Consider the following 18,294-nt stretch of genomic DNA (forward strand, 5'->3'; position numbering starts at 1 on the left):
GGTGACTGTCCCACCAGGACAGCCACCCTGCTTTGTGATTGACAGCCAGGCTGTGTGAATGGGGGAAAACTAGATCGTAAAGAAGGTTTCTGGGATTGGAAAGCCAGAGTCACTACTGGAAAGAAAGAACAGACGAGGAGCTGACAGAAGAGGACCCCTACAACGACTGAACCGCCCGGTGAAGCCCTGCTGCAGGTCCGAATTGTCCGACTCCAACCACAGAGAACATCTACCATGAATCTTCTTCCCCTGAGCTGGTGGGACCAACCAGTTCGCCTAAACTGCAAGCCAGGACTCCCTCCTCTGGCCGAATTTGCTGTACAGAGCTACAGTGAACCGGATAGCCAGCAAGGTCGGATCCTGCTTGGGTTTTAAGGAGCTCACCTTTTATTTGTTGCTTTGCTCTGTTGCTGGTTTCTTCCCTGGGCAGTGCAGGACCCTCCAGTCTTCCTACTTCATGTCAGTCCGACAGTCGCTTCAGGAACCGTGAGCCTGCAGGAACTGCCAGGAACGTCTGCCTCACCTACAGCTTCTCCATTTAAAGGTACTGTTCAAATACGGTTGTTAGTTTCATCCAGCTGCGGTGAATGTGTGTGAACCCTTTCACCAATCCGAGGGCTTGTCCTTCTCTACTCTTTAAACTAACTTTCTGCCGACCAACTTCGTCCAGAACTCTTGGCAAAGACTTAACCGCAAACTACCCTGAACTGTGTGATCTTGAGCAAAAGATTTGTCCTAGTGACTTTGGCCCCAAGCCTTTTTGATTTGATTCCATCAATGTAGTTCCTCTTTCTAGATTGCCCTGCTTACTTACCTGTTGGTGCTGCTCAATTTGTATCTAACCTTGTCTTTCCCTCCCTTTTTAAATTGTTTGAGTGCCATTTTGCTCACACTTCATTTTTGAGCTTAACTTGTTGAGAATATATTGGGAGTGGTGTGGTGTATTAAGAGTGTGATTTTTCGACTGCTTTACTTTAGTGAGAGGTTATAAAACTGATGTGTAAACAAATGTATATTCTTTTACTCACTCAGAAACAGGATATCTAAAGGAAAGAGGCCCAGGCCAAATATGAGGGCAGAAAGGTGTGCCAAGCAAGTGGGGGTGGGTGGGACAGTCAGGTAAGCACAGTTCCCCGTGCAAACACACAGAACTATGGTAGCTGCCAATCACACAAGGCAGGCCCTCCACTTTGTCAGTGGGAGGCCACCATTGCACAATCCCTTGCAATTGACTATGCTGGCTAGGATTGATGGATTTAGTCCAATAACATGTAGAACCATAGGTTGTCAACCACTTCTTAGTGGCAAGTGGAACAGCAAAAGTTTGCTTGCTACCTGCATGCTTCACAGCATGTGTGGTTCATACAAGAAAAAAAGTTTCCAGTTTCAGGAAAGTCGAACCGGCAAGACGCCTTAGCTAGCGGACCAAAGCACTCAGTCGGGGAATTCCCTCATTAATTTAGTCCGGAGTTCTATTGGGATGGACACAAAAGATAACATTCAGTTTTAATCTGGACCCTACATTCCACTAGCCACCAGCCAAGCACCCTCCATTTTCTTTTTGTAGGCACAGACCTAGCTCCGGATCAGCGACAGCTGTAGAGGACAAGGGTAGCCAGAATTTGGGCCGGCATGTTAAGAGTAGCACAGTACTGTTAGTTGCTGTCTGTGAGTCAGTCTGTGTATCCGTTTGGTGTAATTCTTGCTCAGGTGTTTAGGGAAATTAGAGAACTGTAGGGACATTCCGAACAGATACCATTTGCCGGATAGAAAGATGCCTTTGCAACGCCTTGAATTGTGGAGTTGATAAAATGCAGACCTCAACAGGAAGATCCATGCCAAAGGGCCTCTCTCCTTCCCGGAAGTAAAAGTGGTAGCACCGTCTTGATGCCAAATCTTTGACCGGAGTTGAGGTCACTGGACCCGAGCAATCACTCATGGTCCCCGGATACATCACTCATACCCCTGTGCACTGACCCAATCAATCTCAAGCAAATAGGGCACACAGAGAGCAAGTTTAAGAACTACTGAAACTACAGCCAAAAGCTAGCCTCCCAATTAGTGGGACAGAATAAACCATTTGAATACATAATTACACCACCAGCCAGACGCAGCCAAATTTAATTGAATATATGGGGAAACTGACACGATGGAGAAATAAATGGTATTTGAAGAAGCGCTTGTGAAAGCCCTCGAGAGCAGAACCCGTGAAGTTCACATCAGAAAAAGATGCACCGCCGCATGTGATCCATTCACACCACAGAACATAATTAAGAAGCACTAATTAAACTCAGTTATGAGCAGCTTAATCCTTAAACGGTAACCTTTCTGGCCTTGGCATATAACATTGTGTATTCGCATTTTTGCTTTAAGCCTTTTAATATGCTTTGCCATTTATATGCAGTGCAAGGTTCACATCAATTCGTTCTGTTTATATTTTGCATAATTAGCCCATTATTGTAAAAACAGCCTTACTATTTGCCATGCATTGGAAATGAGCCCAATTTGAGCTCGAGAATGTTGCACACAGCCATCTTCTACATTAACACCTCCAACGATGAACAACCTGCTGTCCCTTTGTAAATATCTACACAACGTATGTTCATGTAACAGATCTGTACAGCTCCTTTGTAAATCCGTGTAGCTCAAGAGTACGCATGTGCACAATATCAAAATGGCCTGAACCACATAGAAGGCAATGACAAAAGGTCCATCTTATGCAGATAAATAATGCTATCTCTGGTGGGCCTCCGATGTATAAGCCTCACTGCCCCCAAGAAGGAATGATCCGGAGGGTGGGCCTTCTCCCGCCATGCCCCAGATTCTGGAATAACATGCCAACACACCAATTGTCAGCCTCTCTTGCGCTTCAGAAAGGAAGACCATACTGTTCGCCACCAGTTCATCCCCTGATCACACATGTACCTACAGCGGATATGGAGCCTAGGAACTGATTTACTTGTAGTGAATCTACAATGCTCGAGATCTCCTCAGGGGAATTTGTAGACAATATTGAATTTAATCGGCTTATGCAATAAAAAAAACAAAAAGCAGACGGCATGATTTTACACATACAAGCCCCACCCAAAAAATAAAGATTTTTAAAACAAAATACAAAAATTTCAGAAAAAACACAATTTGCATGCGGGCTGTCCCAGAATTAACCTCATTGGCATTACGTTGTTAATTAAGTGAACCACATCGGAACCCAGCAATAAATCACGGGTCATTCAAATGGCCTTTACAACCCCCCCCCCACGTCCACCCCTCCCCCCCCCCATCTTGTTTTTATTCCAAGGCTGCGTAGATGTGGCATACATAAAGGGAGGATTTCCATAGTACTGTTTTTGAGAAAATTTGCAGAAAGTGCAATAAATCGTCTGGTTCACCAAATTTGTAGTCACATAATTTACTAGAAAAAGGTTTATCCCCAGTGCAAAGTTCATTTAATCGCATGCAACAAAGTAAAGATCTTATTCTTGGTGACAGTAGAGAAGTTAGATAATCGTAAATTACAAGAGGGTCCTTTAGTTGAAGTGACTCAATTTAAGTGAAGATGATCCAAGCTCGGAGCACAGCTTCCCCGAATCTCTTTGTACTTAACACACCCTTCTCAACATAAAAGCAATAGAGGAGGCTCTACTGTTAATAAGGGTCGGAGAAGCGGTGATATGTGCTCATGGTGGTTAGGTGACGGATATAGCCGAGGAATTGAGCACTGCGCAGAAAAAGTGGGAGTACAGGGGGCCGAGCAAGGCAGAAGAGCCATCAGGAGGTTAACGGGACGTAGTTCAGGCTTTATTTTTTTTTTCGAACAAGGAAGCTCATGCTTGTTGAAAGAACATACAGGTTAAGAATGATTGTTCTAAAGTGCAAGATGAAACGCTGAAATCCCCATCCAGAGGTTGCTTGACAAAAATCACAAAGTATGACAGATGCACTTTATCACACCCCAGACAATTGATTTTGACCAATCATTTTTCACATGGACATATGCATTGGTCAGAAAGCACACAGAGCCCCCAGGTCAAACCGTGATATCGCCGGTATAGCTCAAGTGGCCAGTGGACTTCAGTACATTCAAACTGAAAACATACCCATTTGTTCAGAATATTAGGTGAGCCCACATCCAGATCTTCCAGCTTTATTTTTTTGGGACACTGTGGACAAAGATCATGAAAATAATGTAAGTGAACCAGATTAATATCAATAGCTTTTCACTTTATTTCAAAATGAAGATTGGCTGAATAGTAATGACATTATTGATCAAACTATAAAAGGTTATCAATAGCAAGAGAGTGAACTGAATGATACATTGGCTAGCCATCCTGACCAGAATCCTCAAGTAACCACAAGTTCATATCCTGAGCCTGTGGAGACACAAAGTTCTAGTGGCTGCCTCTAGGAGATGCATAACTACCTATGCCAGAGAATTCGGCCTCAAGGTGGAAGCTTGAAAGATAAAATGGAAGGACTCTCTTCAAGGGGAATTAATACAAGAACCTACTTTGTACCAAATAACAGGAGAATTATAGGCCAATGCCTCAAAGTCAACAATTTCCCCACACATCTGCCTCAATAGCAGTTTCCCCTCCAATAGCCTTGATCGCAAGGATGTTTAGGACTCTGTGGCTGAAGCCCAAAAGGAGGGAAGAGCTGAAGAAGCCTAATGCAGAAGGTGCCAGGGCAAGTTTAACATTGTAACATTCACCTGTTTTGAAGGAAGTCATGCCCGGTGAGCTAAGCCCTTTGGAACTATGATACTTCCGGTGCCAATGAACAATGAACTCCTGGACATGGTGATCAAGTGAAAAGTTCTCAAAGAAGGTGCAGCAATGGCAATTGGCAATTTTCTCAAAGCAATCACAAGGGCTGGGAAGTGTATATATATATATATATATATATATACATACACATACACACACACACACACACACACATACATACATACATACACACTACATAATACAGTTACTTCCACTGGAAGGACAGCTAGTTGCAGTTGGGGAGGTGAGAGTGTAAAACTTAGGCAAGTTAAGATACTTTCTTTCATGCATCCGGAAGAAACTAGAGCAGCCAAACAAAGCACACCCTCCACTAATAGATATTGAATCTGCAGAGCTAGGGGGTCCCCACTCCTCCGCGTGGAGTAAGGCATACTTACTGCTGGAGTCCACAAAGGAGTTTTGGGTTCGGCGTGATGCTAGCCAGAACTTGGATTTGGGACACAGAAGCTGACCTGCGAGAACTCTGCCAAGTGTTGGGGTGCACTTGGTCAACTTGCCTTTGCTCTTATCTGCATCAGCCATCCCTGAAAGGATTCAGCAGAACGAATCCCCATCCCCAGGCATGCTGTGTTCCTTGCAGGACTGATTGGGCGTTTAGAAGTAAGCACATCGCTGTGAGCTCAAATGTTAGGATCTGCGCGAAATGACCGAATGCAAAAGTCTGACTACCAAAAGTCTGAAATTTTATTTTTCCACAAATATATGTGGGGGAGACCACCCTCTGCCCCCCCACCTTACCCCCGACATTAACTTTACCCCCCCACATATCTAACTGCGGAAAAATGGGGGTCGGACGTTTTGCCCCCAGTCATTTTGTCCTATTCCCAAATGTTGCAGAGGCATTTCTGGTTACTATCGTCTTATATTCCTCATTTACGCTCCCCTTTATACCTTGCATGTATTCATAATGCAATAAATATGCCCACTTTAACCTTGCTTAAAAAAAAGGGAAACTGGTTGCAGAACTGAGCCAGGTCACGGATTTCATTCAGATTGTCATTAAGTGAATGAGAAGTCCTCAGCGTGGGCAGGTGTTTTTTGAAACAGTGATCCTACCGGAGTCTCAAAAGATGATGTCCCGTCAAAATGGCATTCAAGGCTTCAGGTGTCTTCATGGTAGTATTGCCCAGCTGCCTTAATGTTGTCGCAGGTGGGGGGAGTGGAGTTTGTGATCTACTACAAGTCATAGGTTTACCTAGAGTGATAATCTTGGCATGGGAGGCCAGGCCAACATTTCATGCATGCCATACAGGGAACACAGACCAGGGCATCTTCTCCTCCACTAAGTGGACACGTCACCTCTTCAAGTAACCAAGCGAGCTACTGCACCTTCTGCATCAGAGCCTCAAACTGCTGAGCTCTTGCTGCCTTAGCAAATGTAAAACTGATCAAAAATGGATTTTGCAGCCAGCTGAAAACAAAGAATGAGGCATTGCCATAGTAGGAATGCTTGCCAAAGAAAATACTGTTGAGGGCATATTACAGAGAAGAAAAATGGCAAAAAGGAAGGAATTCAATGAAAAAAAAAAGAAAAAAAAAGCGCACCTTGGTATCGCAATGTGGCGCAAATGTCACTCAGTGCAATCACAGGGAACACCCAATCCCGGGCTGGTTATGAAGGAAGGAAATCGTAGGCAGCACAAGGAGGGAAGTTAAGTAGTGCAGCATGTAGTTCTAGAGTACTCCCAACAATACCAGCCTTCAACTGTTAAGAAGTTACAGATACTTGCGTGGTTTGGAAATTCTTCTTTGCACACCTCCCTGTAATGGATTTCAGCTTCCAAAGGGTTAACCAAGCGCTTCTCACAAACCTGAAAGACAAAGAAGAGTCATTGGGCCTGCACCCTCAACGCATGCAAAGTATTTAATTCTGGGCGAGCCTGCATGCAGCACTCTCAGACTGACGGGGCACACAGGAAGGCCCATCTTGAAGGCCCTACTTGGAAAAGATCACCATCCTGCCTCTCAATCAAATAGATGGGGAGGAGCTCAGATTTACAGTCCAGCATTGGTGGGGCTCACATTTACAGGCTACAAAAGTATTGGGGCCTTTTTAGAATTGTGATTGTGTATGATACTTTAAGGAGGTATCCCGAATTAAGAATGGGGAACATTTTATTGTACCTACAATCAACCTATAAAACACGAGGCAGACATATTTTACTCGTTTTTACTTAACCAAACCAACAATGTCAGAATAAGAGGGAAAAGGCGAAATATACAAAAATGTGTTGGTCAAGGTGCACCAGAAATGGGTATATAACTGAATTCTATCAGACTCGGTAGACATCAGATCACGTTTTGCACAAGGACCCGTGTGCAACTCCAGACGGAAAATGAGCCCTACACAACACGGTTCCCGATAGAGTGGGCTTGTAATAGAGCAGTGCCATTGTGGGGTATAAGGGGAGAGAAGACCCGAGGGGAGAGGGTGCATGGGTCATGGAGAGGCATATATTGGGTAGAAGAGTAGATTTGATTATTATGTGTTAAAGATGGTTGGTACAAGTAGGAAAGGTGTGCACCTTCTAATTAATAAAGTAAAGAAGAACATCCAGGTGTTGTGTTCGGTTAGACAATTCCATTTGTACCAAGTCTCGCATTCCACAACGCCATGTAGTAACCATTGGTGGAAGTACATCTCCAGGTCAGAGCCACACATCGGCAAGGCATTGTGGGTATGCAAATTAGCTCAAAAGAAAGCCATCTGCTCGAGAAATGTTTTGGTTTTACAGGGCAGTGTTACTGTATACATTGAGTTGGGTCGATTAAGCCATGTATACAATAGCAATGCCTTGTAAAACGAGGGCAATTTTCTGGAGCTAACGGCTTGATTTTGCGCCAATTTGCATACACACAAATTACTTGCCGATATGGCTCTGAACTGCAGGTGTACTTCCAGCGTTGGTTACTTACTAGGTGGTGCTGTGGAATGTGTGACGTGGTTCAAATGGATTACAAAACTTTAGGTTTTTCTTCTTCAGGCCCGTTTCAACCCACCATAATCTAGCAGATATATATCCCCGGCTCCCCACAAGCGCCATTCTACAAATTGAAGTTCATACTAGACAAGCAAATGAGATTGGAGCGGTTGTAAGAGGAGATGTGGAGACCGTTCAAATATAATAAAATAAAAATAAAACATTATCTCTAGCAATACAGTACAACTAGTAGACGTGCAAAAGACCTTGCAGCATGCAGTCTCAGAGGCCTCATCAGGGCTGCAGTGATAGCATCCATGCAATACTAGTTTGAGGAGTCACAGGAGGAGCTTTGTAGCCAGATTTGAAGTTGACTCTCATCCTCTCCCAGCCCAGCCCTGTGGCTTAGATCCTTCCAGTCAGGTCAGTTTGATGCAAGCTGTGTGGCCATGCCACATATTTTATCATCAATACTCAAAAAATGGCTTTCGGAAAGGAAGTGGTGGCATACTTCAGATATGCAGCCAATTCCTGGTTACAACTGTTTTAATTGACTCAAAGGCACCCCCATGAAAGGGAAAATAAAACCAAACATGCCGTAACCAAGAGCTCTGATGGAACGCAATACCTTATCTGAGGGTCTTTTGGTGGTACACCTTGTCTCTTGTAATTATAAGACTTCATTAAACCTGCCGCCCGGTCCACACCCTGCATGCTGTGCTCTCCTATGCACTCCGATTCTCTAGGTTTTGTTTTTTTACTAGAACTCCACAGTTTTACCAATTTTATTTTCGCCACAATGTCATTGTGCCCTGTTGTGGATTGTAGCAATTCCGATTGAGTCCGTGAAATAGGAGTTACATTTGACTTGAGTCACTACTGCATGCCTGGTTCGAAACATTTTTCACGAGCTCCTTCATCTTCCATTCTAAGATGTGTGCATTAAACAACCTTGGGGAGAGTGGGAAATAATGCACAATACTGCTTTGCATGCATCCCAGATTTGTAGGGCTAGGGCACTAGGTCTATTTTGTGTTCAGTTGTTTGCAGACTCCCTTCATCTAGAAGCGGGAATCTAGCCAATCGGCAACTCACATAAGTATGTTGCACGGTGTCCTGGTCCAACACCACCCCAGTGACAGCACAGTCAGGCCCGATTCTAAATCTGATGGAATGGCTTCATTGGACAGTATGAAATCCAAGGAGGAATGCCATTCCTGCACCAAGGACTAAAATGTGAATTCCTTGCCAGAGAGGTTTAGTGTATGCCACAGGACAGACTGGTTCATTTGAGCGCCTGTGCAAGTCTGTACGTGCTCTGCAACGCCATATGAAATATTCGAGAAAAGCTTTTCTGTCCAATTTAGGATTAGCAGGCGGTTTAGTCCCCAGTAACTATCTAAATATGCTAAAAGAATGCCAATGAGATCCTTGCAAAATACTGTAAAGTCTCATACTAAATTTCAAAACAGTGGAGGAAGTCACATTGAACTACTAGCAATCCATTAGGATTTAGGGTGGCTCCGGGACGCTGGATGTCCACCAGCTAAGCAAAGAGACCCATGGAGGCAATACTGGAATTCCAGAGAACCCCAAACCTGGCCCATTGCATTGTGCCTTATTTTCGATAGCCAGGAGAGTAGGCAGCAGAATGTCGGGTCTAAATTCCCCTGTAAGCTGTGGCATTGCTGTCCAATAACAAAACTGCATCTCTTGCTTCTTACAATTGAAACTCAGTAGCTTGGTCCATAGCTGGTGCCACAATGACAGTGGAAACTATCTATGCAGTTTTTAGAATTAATTGCGGCAGCCAAGTCTGTATAAGGTTATTGTCGCCTTTTAATTGAGACAATCTTGAGCATTTTTACGGGGTTAGCTACACCCTGGACATCCTAAGTGACTATCTTAAAATAGCTGATATTCTGGCATAGGAATGCCATTCAAGTGGTGAGCGTTTCAAATGACCACCCAACATGGACTCCTACCATTTCATAACACGAACCAATTAGCCATAACTTGTAAACTAACTGGTTCCATCGAAGACCAGGAGGAAGAAAGGGAAGGGCAGATAATAGAAGTATAGGTTAAAGGAGTTGGAGCATGCAACAGATTTTTTTTTATAAAAACATGGACAATCATACGTGGCACCATGAAGACCCGCATTAGACCATTTGCACATAGGTTAGGTCAGATGGCTCCAAAATTAACACCCACATTTACTCCAGTTAGAATAATTTTCACTCCACAGCAACCATTACAAAGTAGAAGCATATAGATTCAAAAAACTGGACATGTCATCTGAGGCTATATCGAGTTTGAAAATTAATCCAGGGCAACACCATCATAGCACTACAAAGACAATGGAACTGAAACAGACATTTCAATCTAGAACCAACACTCCCATGAGAGCAAGAAAGATGGACCAACTGGAAACTTCTGTTCCATAATCTCTGTCCTACCCAAGAAGAGCCTACATCCAAGCCCACGTCTCTGCGGCTAACATAGCCAAACTCTTCAAAATATGCAAGGAGCTGGGCAATCCTGCTGCAGTCTCCACCTCTACTGTTCCCTCCCAGGCCCTCTGTATGGCACTGGTTTCTCACTTCACCACTAAGACTCAGGACATCCTGTCCTCTCACTCTCTCTCCCCCTCTCATCTTCCTCCCTCTACGGCCACCTCTCATCCTCCTTTTCTCCCCTTTGCCCGTTTTCACTCCTGATGAGGTTTCTAGACAAGTCCAATCTATGAAAGTCGTCCAAGCAGGTGCTCCCCTGCTCCTCCAGAACCTTCATGGACCACATAGACAATCTCAATCCAGCCATGGCCGTTTTCTGCAATTACTCTTGCCACTGGAACTTTCCCCCACCCCCCCAAAGCACTCCCTTGTGCACCCCCTCCTTAAGAAGCCTACTGCCGACCCTTCCTCTCTGGCAAATTACCACCTGATCTTGATCACTCCTTTCTTGTGCAAACTACTGGAAAAGCTGGCCATCCCCCAACCTACTCTCCATACGGAATCTGTTATCTGTCTCCATGACCATCAGTTTGGCTTCAGAGCAGCCAGAAGCACGGAAAACCCACTCTCCTGAACACCCGTGAAGACCTGCTCTCCAATCCGGACTCTAGAACTTCCTTCTGTTTTCATCCCCCTTGATCTTTCCTCCGTTTTCAAAAAGGTCAACCACGCCATCCTGAACAATAGTCTGACAACCTGGGCATCACAGGTCAGGCCATAGCCTGGTTGACCTGCTCCTCCTAAATCGACCCTCACAGGTCCAACTTGGGTCCTTTCTCTCCACCACCTCTCTCTGCATGTGTGGCATTCCCCAGTGCTCCAACCCCTCTCCCTGGCTTTTCAACCTTTACTTGGCACCTCTTGCCCACCTCATCTCTACCTTCTCTAACTTTGTTATGCGGGTGACACTCTGCTCTACTTCAGGCTCCCCTCTGCCTCCTCTTTCGCTCAGTCATTCCCAACTGTATCCGTGATTCAGGAATGTTGCACCTCTAAGGATCTCTGCCTTAATGCCAGCAAGACAGATCCTTCTCTTTGGGACCCCTGCTCCTGCTTTCCCCTTTTTCACTCTGGGCACTCTCCCTGGGCCCACTCCTTGTGCCTTCCTGCGAGGCAAAACATCTTAGAGTCCTCTTTCAAATCCACTGTCTCCTTCTCTCATATCACTGACCTCTCTAAGAAGTCCCACTACCAGCTGCACCTCCTCAGAGGTACTCTTCCTTTTCTCACTTTCCCACAGAAGCTCCCAGTCTCCACAGCCCTGGTTCTTTCTAGGCAGGACTACTGCCAACAACCTCTTTCTAAATCCACCTTCCTCTACTCTTCACCCTCTGCAACCAATCCAGAACAGGAAGACTTGTCCTTGGCCTCAAGCCCAGGGATTGTATCTCGTCAGCCCTGAAATTTCTCCACTGTCTCCCGGTGGCTACAAGGATCAAGTTTAAGACCCTCTGCAGTGTCCACAAGGCTTTCTGGGGCTGGGGACCACACAACATCCAACACTCTTCCCAAGCACTTTCCTTCTCGAGCCCTTCACTCATCCACTTCTCCAAGCAGAGAGTTGGGGGGTGGGGGGCAGATATCCCTCTCTCCTTGGCTGGTGCCTCCCTCTGAACAGCCTCCCTGCCTCTCTCACACTTGAGCAGGACCACCTGAGGTTCCAGAAGCAACGCAAGACCTTCCTTTTCGCTTCCTTCTCGCTCTCTCCCCAGCCGATGTACTGTCTGCTGCACCAACTGGTAACCAGGACAACCCTCTGAACCTTAATGAGCACCAGGCTCCTACATGACCATTAGTCCAATGCACTGCCTGTGGGCTTAACGCACACTTAGGGACTATAACTGCAACCCTACAGTTCCCCTGCTTACTTGCACTTACTCAGAGCTGGCCACCCTGGCAGCACTTACTTGAGCTTTGCCTATTGCACTCTCCCTCCCTTCGCCTTGCACGATCTGAAGGCCAATGCCTAATAAGATGATTAGTTTTGTCCTCCCTTGGTCTCCCTTTCCTTGCTGCGTCTAGAAACACTGGTCTAAAGGCACGTTATAAATTACATATCATTGTACATTGCAGTGATACAAAGTGGCCTTGTATTTACTTTGACTCTGTAAAAGTTGCTGCAGGGTGACAAAGATTGTAAAATCACTCACCCAAAGGAGGTCATAAAAGGGCCCATTTTGGGGGAGAACGTACATGTATATGTGGTCCAATTCTCTACAAGGTACTAGATGTGATTATTTTTTGAGTTTCCAAGGGTCACAGACTCTGGCACAGGGTCAGCGGATCCGGCAGTATTAAAAAAGCAGGCGGAGTTGCCTGCTGAGTTGCAGTCTGTGGCAGTCACTCCAAACTTTTCTCCAGAGACAGGAATCTCTCTACTGTGTCTACTTGCATACGTGGGAGGACCCATAAAAACCCCACCCAGCCGCGGAGCGGCCGCGGAGTTGGCTGCTGAGTTGCAGTCTGTGGCAGTCTGTGCACGTCTGGAACAACGGAAATGGCGGCACCATCAGGAAACGCCACCTCCACAGCCTTAACCACGGACCGAGACCCTAAGGACACACAGGAGGTTCGCCTGCTTCGAAGCGCGTATTCACGCCCCGCTGTAGAAAAAAAACCTACAACAACACAGCGTACAATCCCATTCTATGCCGGGCCCACCTCATAAACATTCAAAAATCTTTTCAGGCTCAACCGCAATTGCCCGTTGGAAACAGGACTCCCTAGAAAAACCTGGGCCTAGCATTTCAAAACCAGAAACAACTCACCAAAAGTCAGGTTCAGGGGAGACAGAGGACCCGAACCGGCGGACATCAGGAGGTTGTGCCTCCGGCGCCAGACCCGTCGAACATGGACCTTGAGGGCGACCTGTCGGCGCACCAGTGCCTGCGCCAACGAGCTCCTGCCCTGGCCACGGCGGACACTGCGGCTGCCAACCGCGGTCTCGCCTGCGACTCCCACCCCCACAGCCCCGGGACCCGATGGCCTCCGGAGGGAGGATCGAGAGCGGGGGGAGGGGCCCGCTTTGGTAGGGACCGCGGGTCGTGCGCCGCGAAGCGACCTGGAGGACGAGCGAAGCTCGGCTCCCTCGGCAACGGCCTCCCCGGAAATGGCCCTAAGCGAGGCTGAGCACCCGCGGGTCTTTCTGGGGGAGGGGCCGACTTCCAGCGCCCACCCCACGGCAGGATGTGACACAGTGGGGAGGGCACGACGACCAAAAGACCACATCCATCGCCGAAGAGGACGCCCAATCATCTTGGCCAACACAAAATGGCCTAATAGACTCCTCAGTAGAGCCTAGAAGCTCTGAAAGCCATGCAGATAAAATTAAGGAAAAACAAGTCACTAATGCATCAACACAAAAAAAAACCCCAAGTGTTCCCAAGCAAGTCACCGAAAACCTTACCTCACCACCCAGCAGACGAGCACAGAGACTCAGGGAATATAGGAAATGAAGAGCAGGCCCCAGCCCTGGAAGAGTCTCCGCCATCACCGCCCGCGCCCTTGGCGGGCTCGAAAAACAAAAAAAAAAAAAAAAACGCACTAGGAAAGAGACAGAGTCTTCTGATATAGGAAACGTAAGATCCACCTGGAAGAAAGTTCCCCCAAAAACTACAAAAAAACCCACAAAAAAGTACAACCAGATCTCATACGTTAAAAAATCAAAAAAACGGCCCAGTAACAAAAAAATCACTGGGGCCTGAAACCAACAAAACCATCTGTCGCCACCCTCGTAACTGACTTCTTCCATGCTTTTGCGCCAGAGCCTCACTCTAGGCAAGCGGATCTTACCAACGAGGAAATACTGGAGGCAATAAAAACGTTCCAACCACCAGAAAAAGCGAGAAAAATATTCGTCCCGACAAACACGTGTGTTCAACATCTTAACCTCGCAAACGATATTCAACCTGCTTCTCCCTTGAAACAGGCCCTAGAGGCGAAACCAGCAAAGCAAATAGACCCGACTTTACATCAAATATCGGGTACCCTATATACACCTAAGAGGAAAGTTACGCCGAAACAAACCACAGACTTCATCCAAGCCATCGTTCACACAGAAAAGCTCGTTGGCACAACGAAATCAGCCCTACCTAAGGAAAATCCGGCTACGGCATTTAGCAAAGCCTTACAGCCAGCCAGTGAAGATCTCTTACAGTCAAATCAACCTAAACCAAACACCCTATCCGAAATTTTAGAACAGACAGGGCCTCAGCCTCCGCAAGACCCACCCTCCGAATCACGAAAGCAAACCCCCCCGCAATCTGACCATGAGTATGAAACGCCCTCAAACAAAGCAGTAGCGACCAGCCAAACCAAGGAACGGCCGACTCGCATTAGGCAAGACGGAGTTCTCCCTGCCTTCCCCTCAAAATCACACCTACCTGGGCGACTCAGTGGTGGCCTTCCTGATCTTCCTCCATCGCCCATATTAAGACGGATCTTAAACGAGTCTAGTATACTCTCGCCTGCTCCTAAACAAGGCCCCCCACCCCAGGGTCTGCTTCGCAACAAAAGAGAGACCTTCTTCCAATAATGTCAGCTATCACCATCGCAATGAATCCATTCACCAAATTATACGAAGGCATCAACGAAAATCTGAAAGACAACTGAGCTATCCAAGCTACAATGCTCTCGAAACTAACTTTTCTGGAAGGTTACATCACCGCCTTAGATGACAAATTCAAAACCCTAAAGCTAGCTACAGAAACGGGCCATAAAAGGCACGGCAAACCTGCCCATCCCATCTTGCGCGGGGGAAAAACAGAGTCCAAATTTCCCCAGCCCAACATTCATTTCCACCCCCCGGTACTCTCCCCAACAATCAACTGGCCGCCGGTCTTCCAATTCCTGAACCACAAGAGGTGATTGACATCACAGAAGAAACAGTAAACGCTTTGCCCCCTTCGAATAAGACAGAGCGAGCGAGCCAGATCTCTCATACCCTTTGTTTACAGGCACGAGATGGGAAAAAAAAACAAAAAAAAAAACAAAAAAAAAACCAATCCCTGTGGAGGGAAACCCGAAACCCAGAATCAAACCTCAGCAACGCGATTAAACTCATGGTCAGCAAAACAGAAAGAAAAAACAAGACCCTTGGCCCGGAGTCCGGCCGCAATCCAACCAACCCAAAAAGCCTCTCCTAGATCATTAGAAGACTTCTTAGAAGATGAGGTTCTGATGAATATTTCTCAACACCTCAAAGACATTGAAGACCCACCACCTGAAAAAAATGAGAAAACGCCTAAACTACTAAAGCTGCAGTCTATTTCAACTAAAGTAGACCAAATCGCAAAAAAAGAAAACCCAAAAGAATTGTCAGAAGAGGACTCTCCATACTACTTTACCACCTTGGAAGAGCGCAGGAAACTCCTCCATTGTCGGAAACCTGCTACCTCTCGCAGCCCAACGAGCTCTAGAGTGGTGTCATTCACTTATCCTCCAGTTCGCGAGGGGTTAACTCGTAAAAAGCTAGCCTCTAGCAATCAACTCAGTCCACAGGAAGCACGACAATTTCAGGACCTCTATCAAAAGTCCAAAGAAAATATACATTCAGAATCAAGAAAATCTGACAAGAGGGGGCAACATTTGCGGTCCCACTTTACTTCAAGGACTGAACAATACCGGATAAGACATGACTCCACAGGGGAGTCTCCGATCAAGCTTGAACAACATGCTGAAAACGACGACGACATCATACTGAATAGAAGAGGGATCCTCACGCTATTCAGCCTGATACCGACCCTCCGGAAGATCAAGTCCACCGATCTAAAAATCATTGACCCATACCATTCGAACGAAAGAGCGAAAGCCTATATTTACCCAACCTCGAAGCACATAAGGTCGAAAATTGTGGACGCAACAAGCGACCTGGCCGCGTTGGGCTATATAGTGCAAAGAGATCCTCAACAGGGGCACAACAGGGAAAAAACCAACTCAGATAGAAAAAAAAAAAAGAAAAAAAAAAATCGGCCCGAAAGTTCAAAATCTCTGGGAAAGAGCCAAAAGTGGAGCCACAAAGACTCTCAGGGCTAACTCGAACAGTGGTAAATTTATCCCCAAAGCTACCTGAGAGACATCGAGACCTTACACTCGCCACCCCTAGGAGCGACAAGCCGAATGAGTCCACAGAAGCGACGTCCTCGAAGCCTCAACAACCAAAAGTAGATCGACCTAACTTGACTAAGACTGTCTTACAGTCTCAAAATCAACCGCAAAACTACAGGAGCTGTGGGCCTGGCTCCCTAAGGCCCTATCACAAGGGTCTAAATCCAAATAGCAATTCGCAGGCCACCCTGCAGAGCCCCAGGGAAAACGGAACGTCAACCGGCTCATATCATCACTAAATTCCTGCTCATGGAACACGAGAGGTCACTTACATCTCACCACAACGGGCGATGCAAACTTAGCCTCATTTGACATCATCTGTCTTCAAGAGACCTGGCTTAGAAAAAACCCAGCAATGGATGGGTACGACATAATTCTGGCCCCTGCCAACAAAGGAGCCTTAGGTCGGCCAACTTCAGGTCTTCTTCTGGCCTGCCGACAGGGAATTGGGTTGACCCTCAAGTCAACCCTTCAAGCAAATCTGTCAATCCTAGCAGTACTTTGCGAATGGTCTGAAAAACCCCTCTCCAATCCATGGCAAATAGTGGTGATTAACACCTACTGGAACCCGGCGGCAATAAACCACCAGTCTTACCTCTTAATGATGGAAAACTTGATCGATGAAATCCAAGCAACACGTCAGGTCTCCTCAATCATCATCTGTGGCGACCTGAATGCCAATTGTTCTAGAGAATTGCGAACACTGTATGCATCCTCGCAAACTACTACAGCATTGAAAAGAGGTATCCTATGGTCCTCCTTGATGTCATCTAGAAAATTCAAAAATCTGAATTTCGCCTTCCCAAATAAAAACCGTCTGCCAACTTGGGAACAAGGCCCACTAAAAGCGACCATTGATTACATCTATGTATCCAGACCTCTTTTGAACAAAGTCCAATCCTTCGAAGTCCGACAGACTACAGCCAGCGACCATAATCAGCTGACAATGTCGTTGGTAAACCATCACAAGGCGCCCGAACAGTATAGCATGGAAGTAGAAGCAAACGCCCGTGGAAACCGATTAAACCTGACAACCCGAGCGGTTAAAACTCTGCTGGCAAATTACACCGGGGAAGATAGACCCAAGGGCGTAAAGAGTCTTGATTACGTACCTCTGCTGTTAAAACACCGAACGAACGCAAAACAGAAAATCTCTGTCCACGCACCCCCAAAGCACGCTTATGATTCCACTCTGGTGGCCAAACGAAGGGAGCTGCGAAAACTCAAAAGACAATTAGGAAACGACTTGTCAAATAAAGAAAAATTAAAAGCGGCAACCGCAACCTATAAATCATGGGTGAAAGAACATTGTTACCGTCTATACCAACAAGACGCTGAAAATATGTTAAAAGCCATCAATGGCAACAAAGCCAAAGAATTTTGGTCTTTGTTGAAATCCACAGTGCCTTCAACGAACACCACCACAATCAACGCCTTGCCGGAGCACAAATGGATCACGCATTTCTCCTCGGTCTTCCGAGCCCCAGCTCAAATCACCCGTCGGGATCCCACACCCCAGAAGCCAGCCTGGATCCAACTGAATGACCGACAAGAAATTAGCAATCATATAAAAAAACTGAAGATCTCCAGAGCTGTGGGCCCAGATTGGATCTCAAACATCGATCTGAAAAACAACTGCCAGGAATGGGCAACACTGATAGCCTCCATCTTTCAGAAATGTGCTGAGCAGCAATCTCTGCCGCCGTCCTGGACAAAAGCTATCATCGTCCCAATCTACAAAAACGGGGACATCTCCGACCCCCGAAACTATCGCCCTATCGCGCTGTTGGATTGCATCGGCAAAGTCTTTGGAAGCTTACTCTTGAACCGTCTTAAATCCTGGGCTGTAACAGCCCCGTGCAATGACAACTACCAATCGGGCTTCAAGAAAAATACGGGCACGATGGCGAACATCCTAGCGATCAGCACCCTAAAAAGCAAAGTCTGGGAAAAAAAATCACGAAT

The 18,294-nt window shown here is 46.4% G+C and overlaps 1 protein-coding gene across 1 annotated transcript in view; it reads right to left on the reverse strand.

Annotated features, from left to right (window-relative positions):
* The window catches only part of LOC138580499 (protein spire homolog 1-like), a 1,163,133-nt gene that overhangs the window by 1,013,991 nt on the left and 130,848 nt on the right, over positions 1–18,294 (reverse strand). Inside the window, exons 4-5 of the mRNA XM_069651091.1 lie at positions 6,518–6,598; positions 4,098–4,160 (exon numbers count right to left, since the gene is read on the reverse strand). Of these exons, the coding sequence (XP_069507192.1) occupies positions 4,098–4,160; positions 6,518–6,598 (144 nt within the window). The remainder of the gene's footprint in view (positions 1–4,097; positions 4,161–6,517; positions 6,599–18,294) is intronic.

This window comes from Ambystoma mexicanum, chromosome 3p (assembly GCF_040938575.1).
Source record: "Ambystoma mexicanum isolate Mex_15411 chromosome 3p, UKY_AmexF1_1, whole genome shotgun sequence".
Taxonomy (NCBI): domain Eukaryota; kingdom Metazoa; phylum Chordata; class Amphibia; order Caudata; family Ambystomatidae; genus Ambystoma; species Ambystoma mexicanum.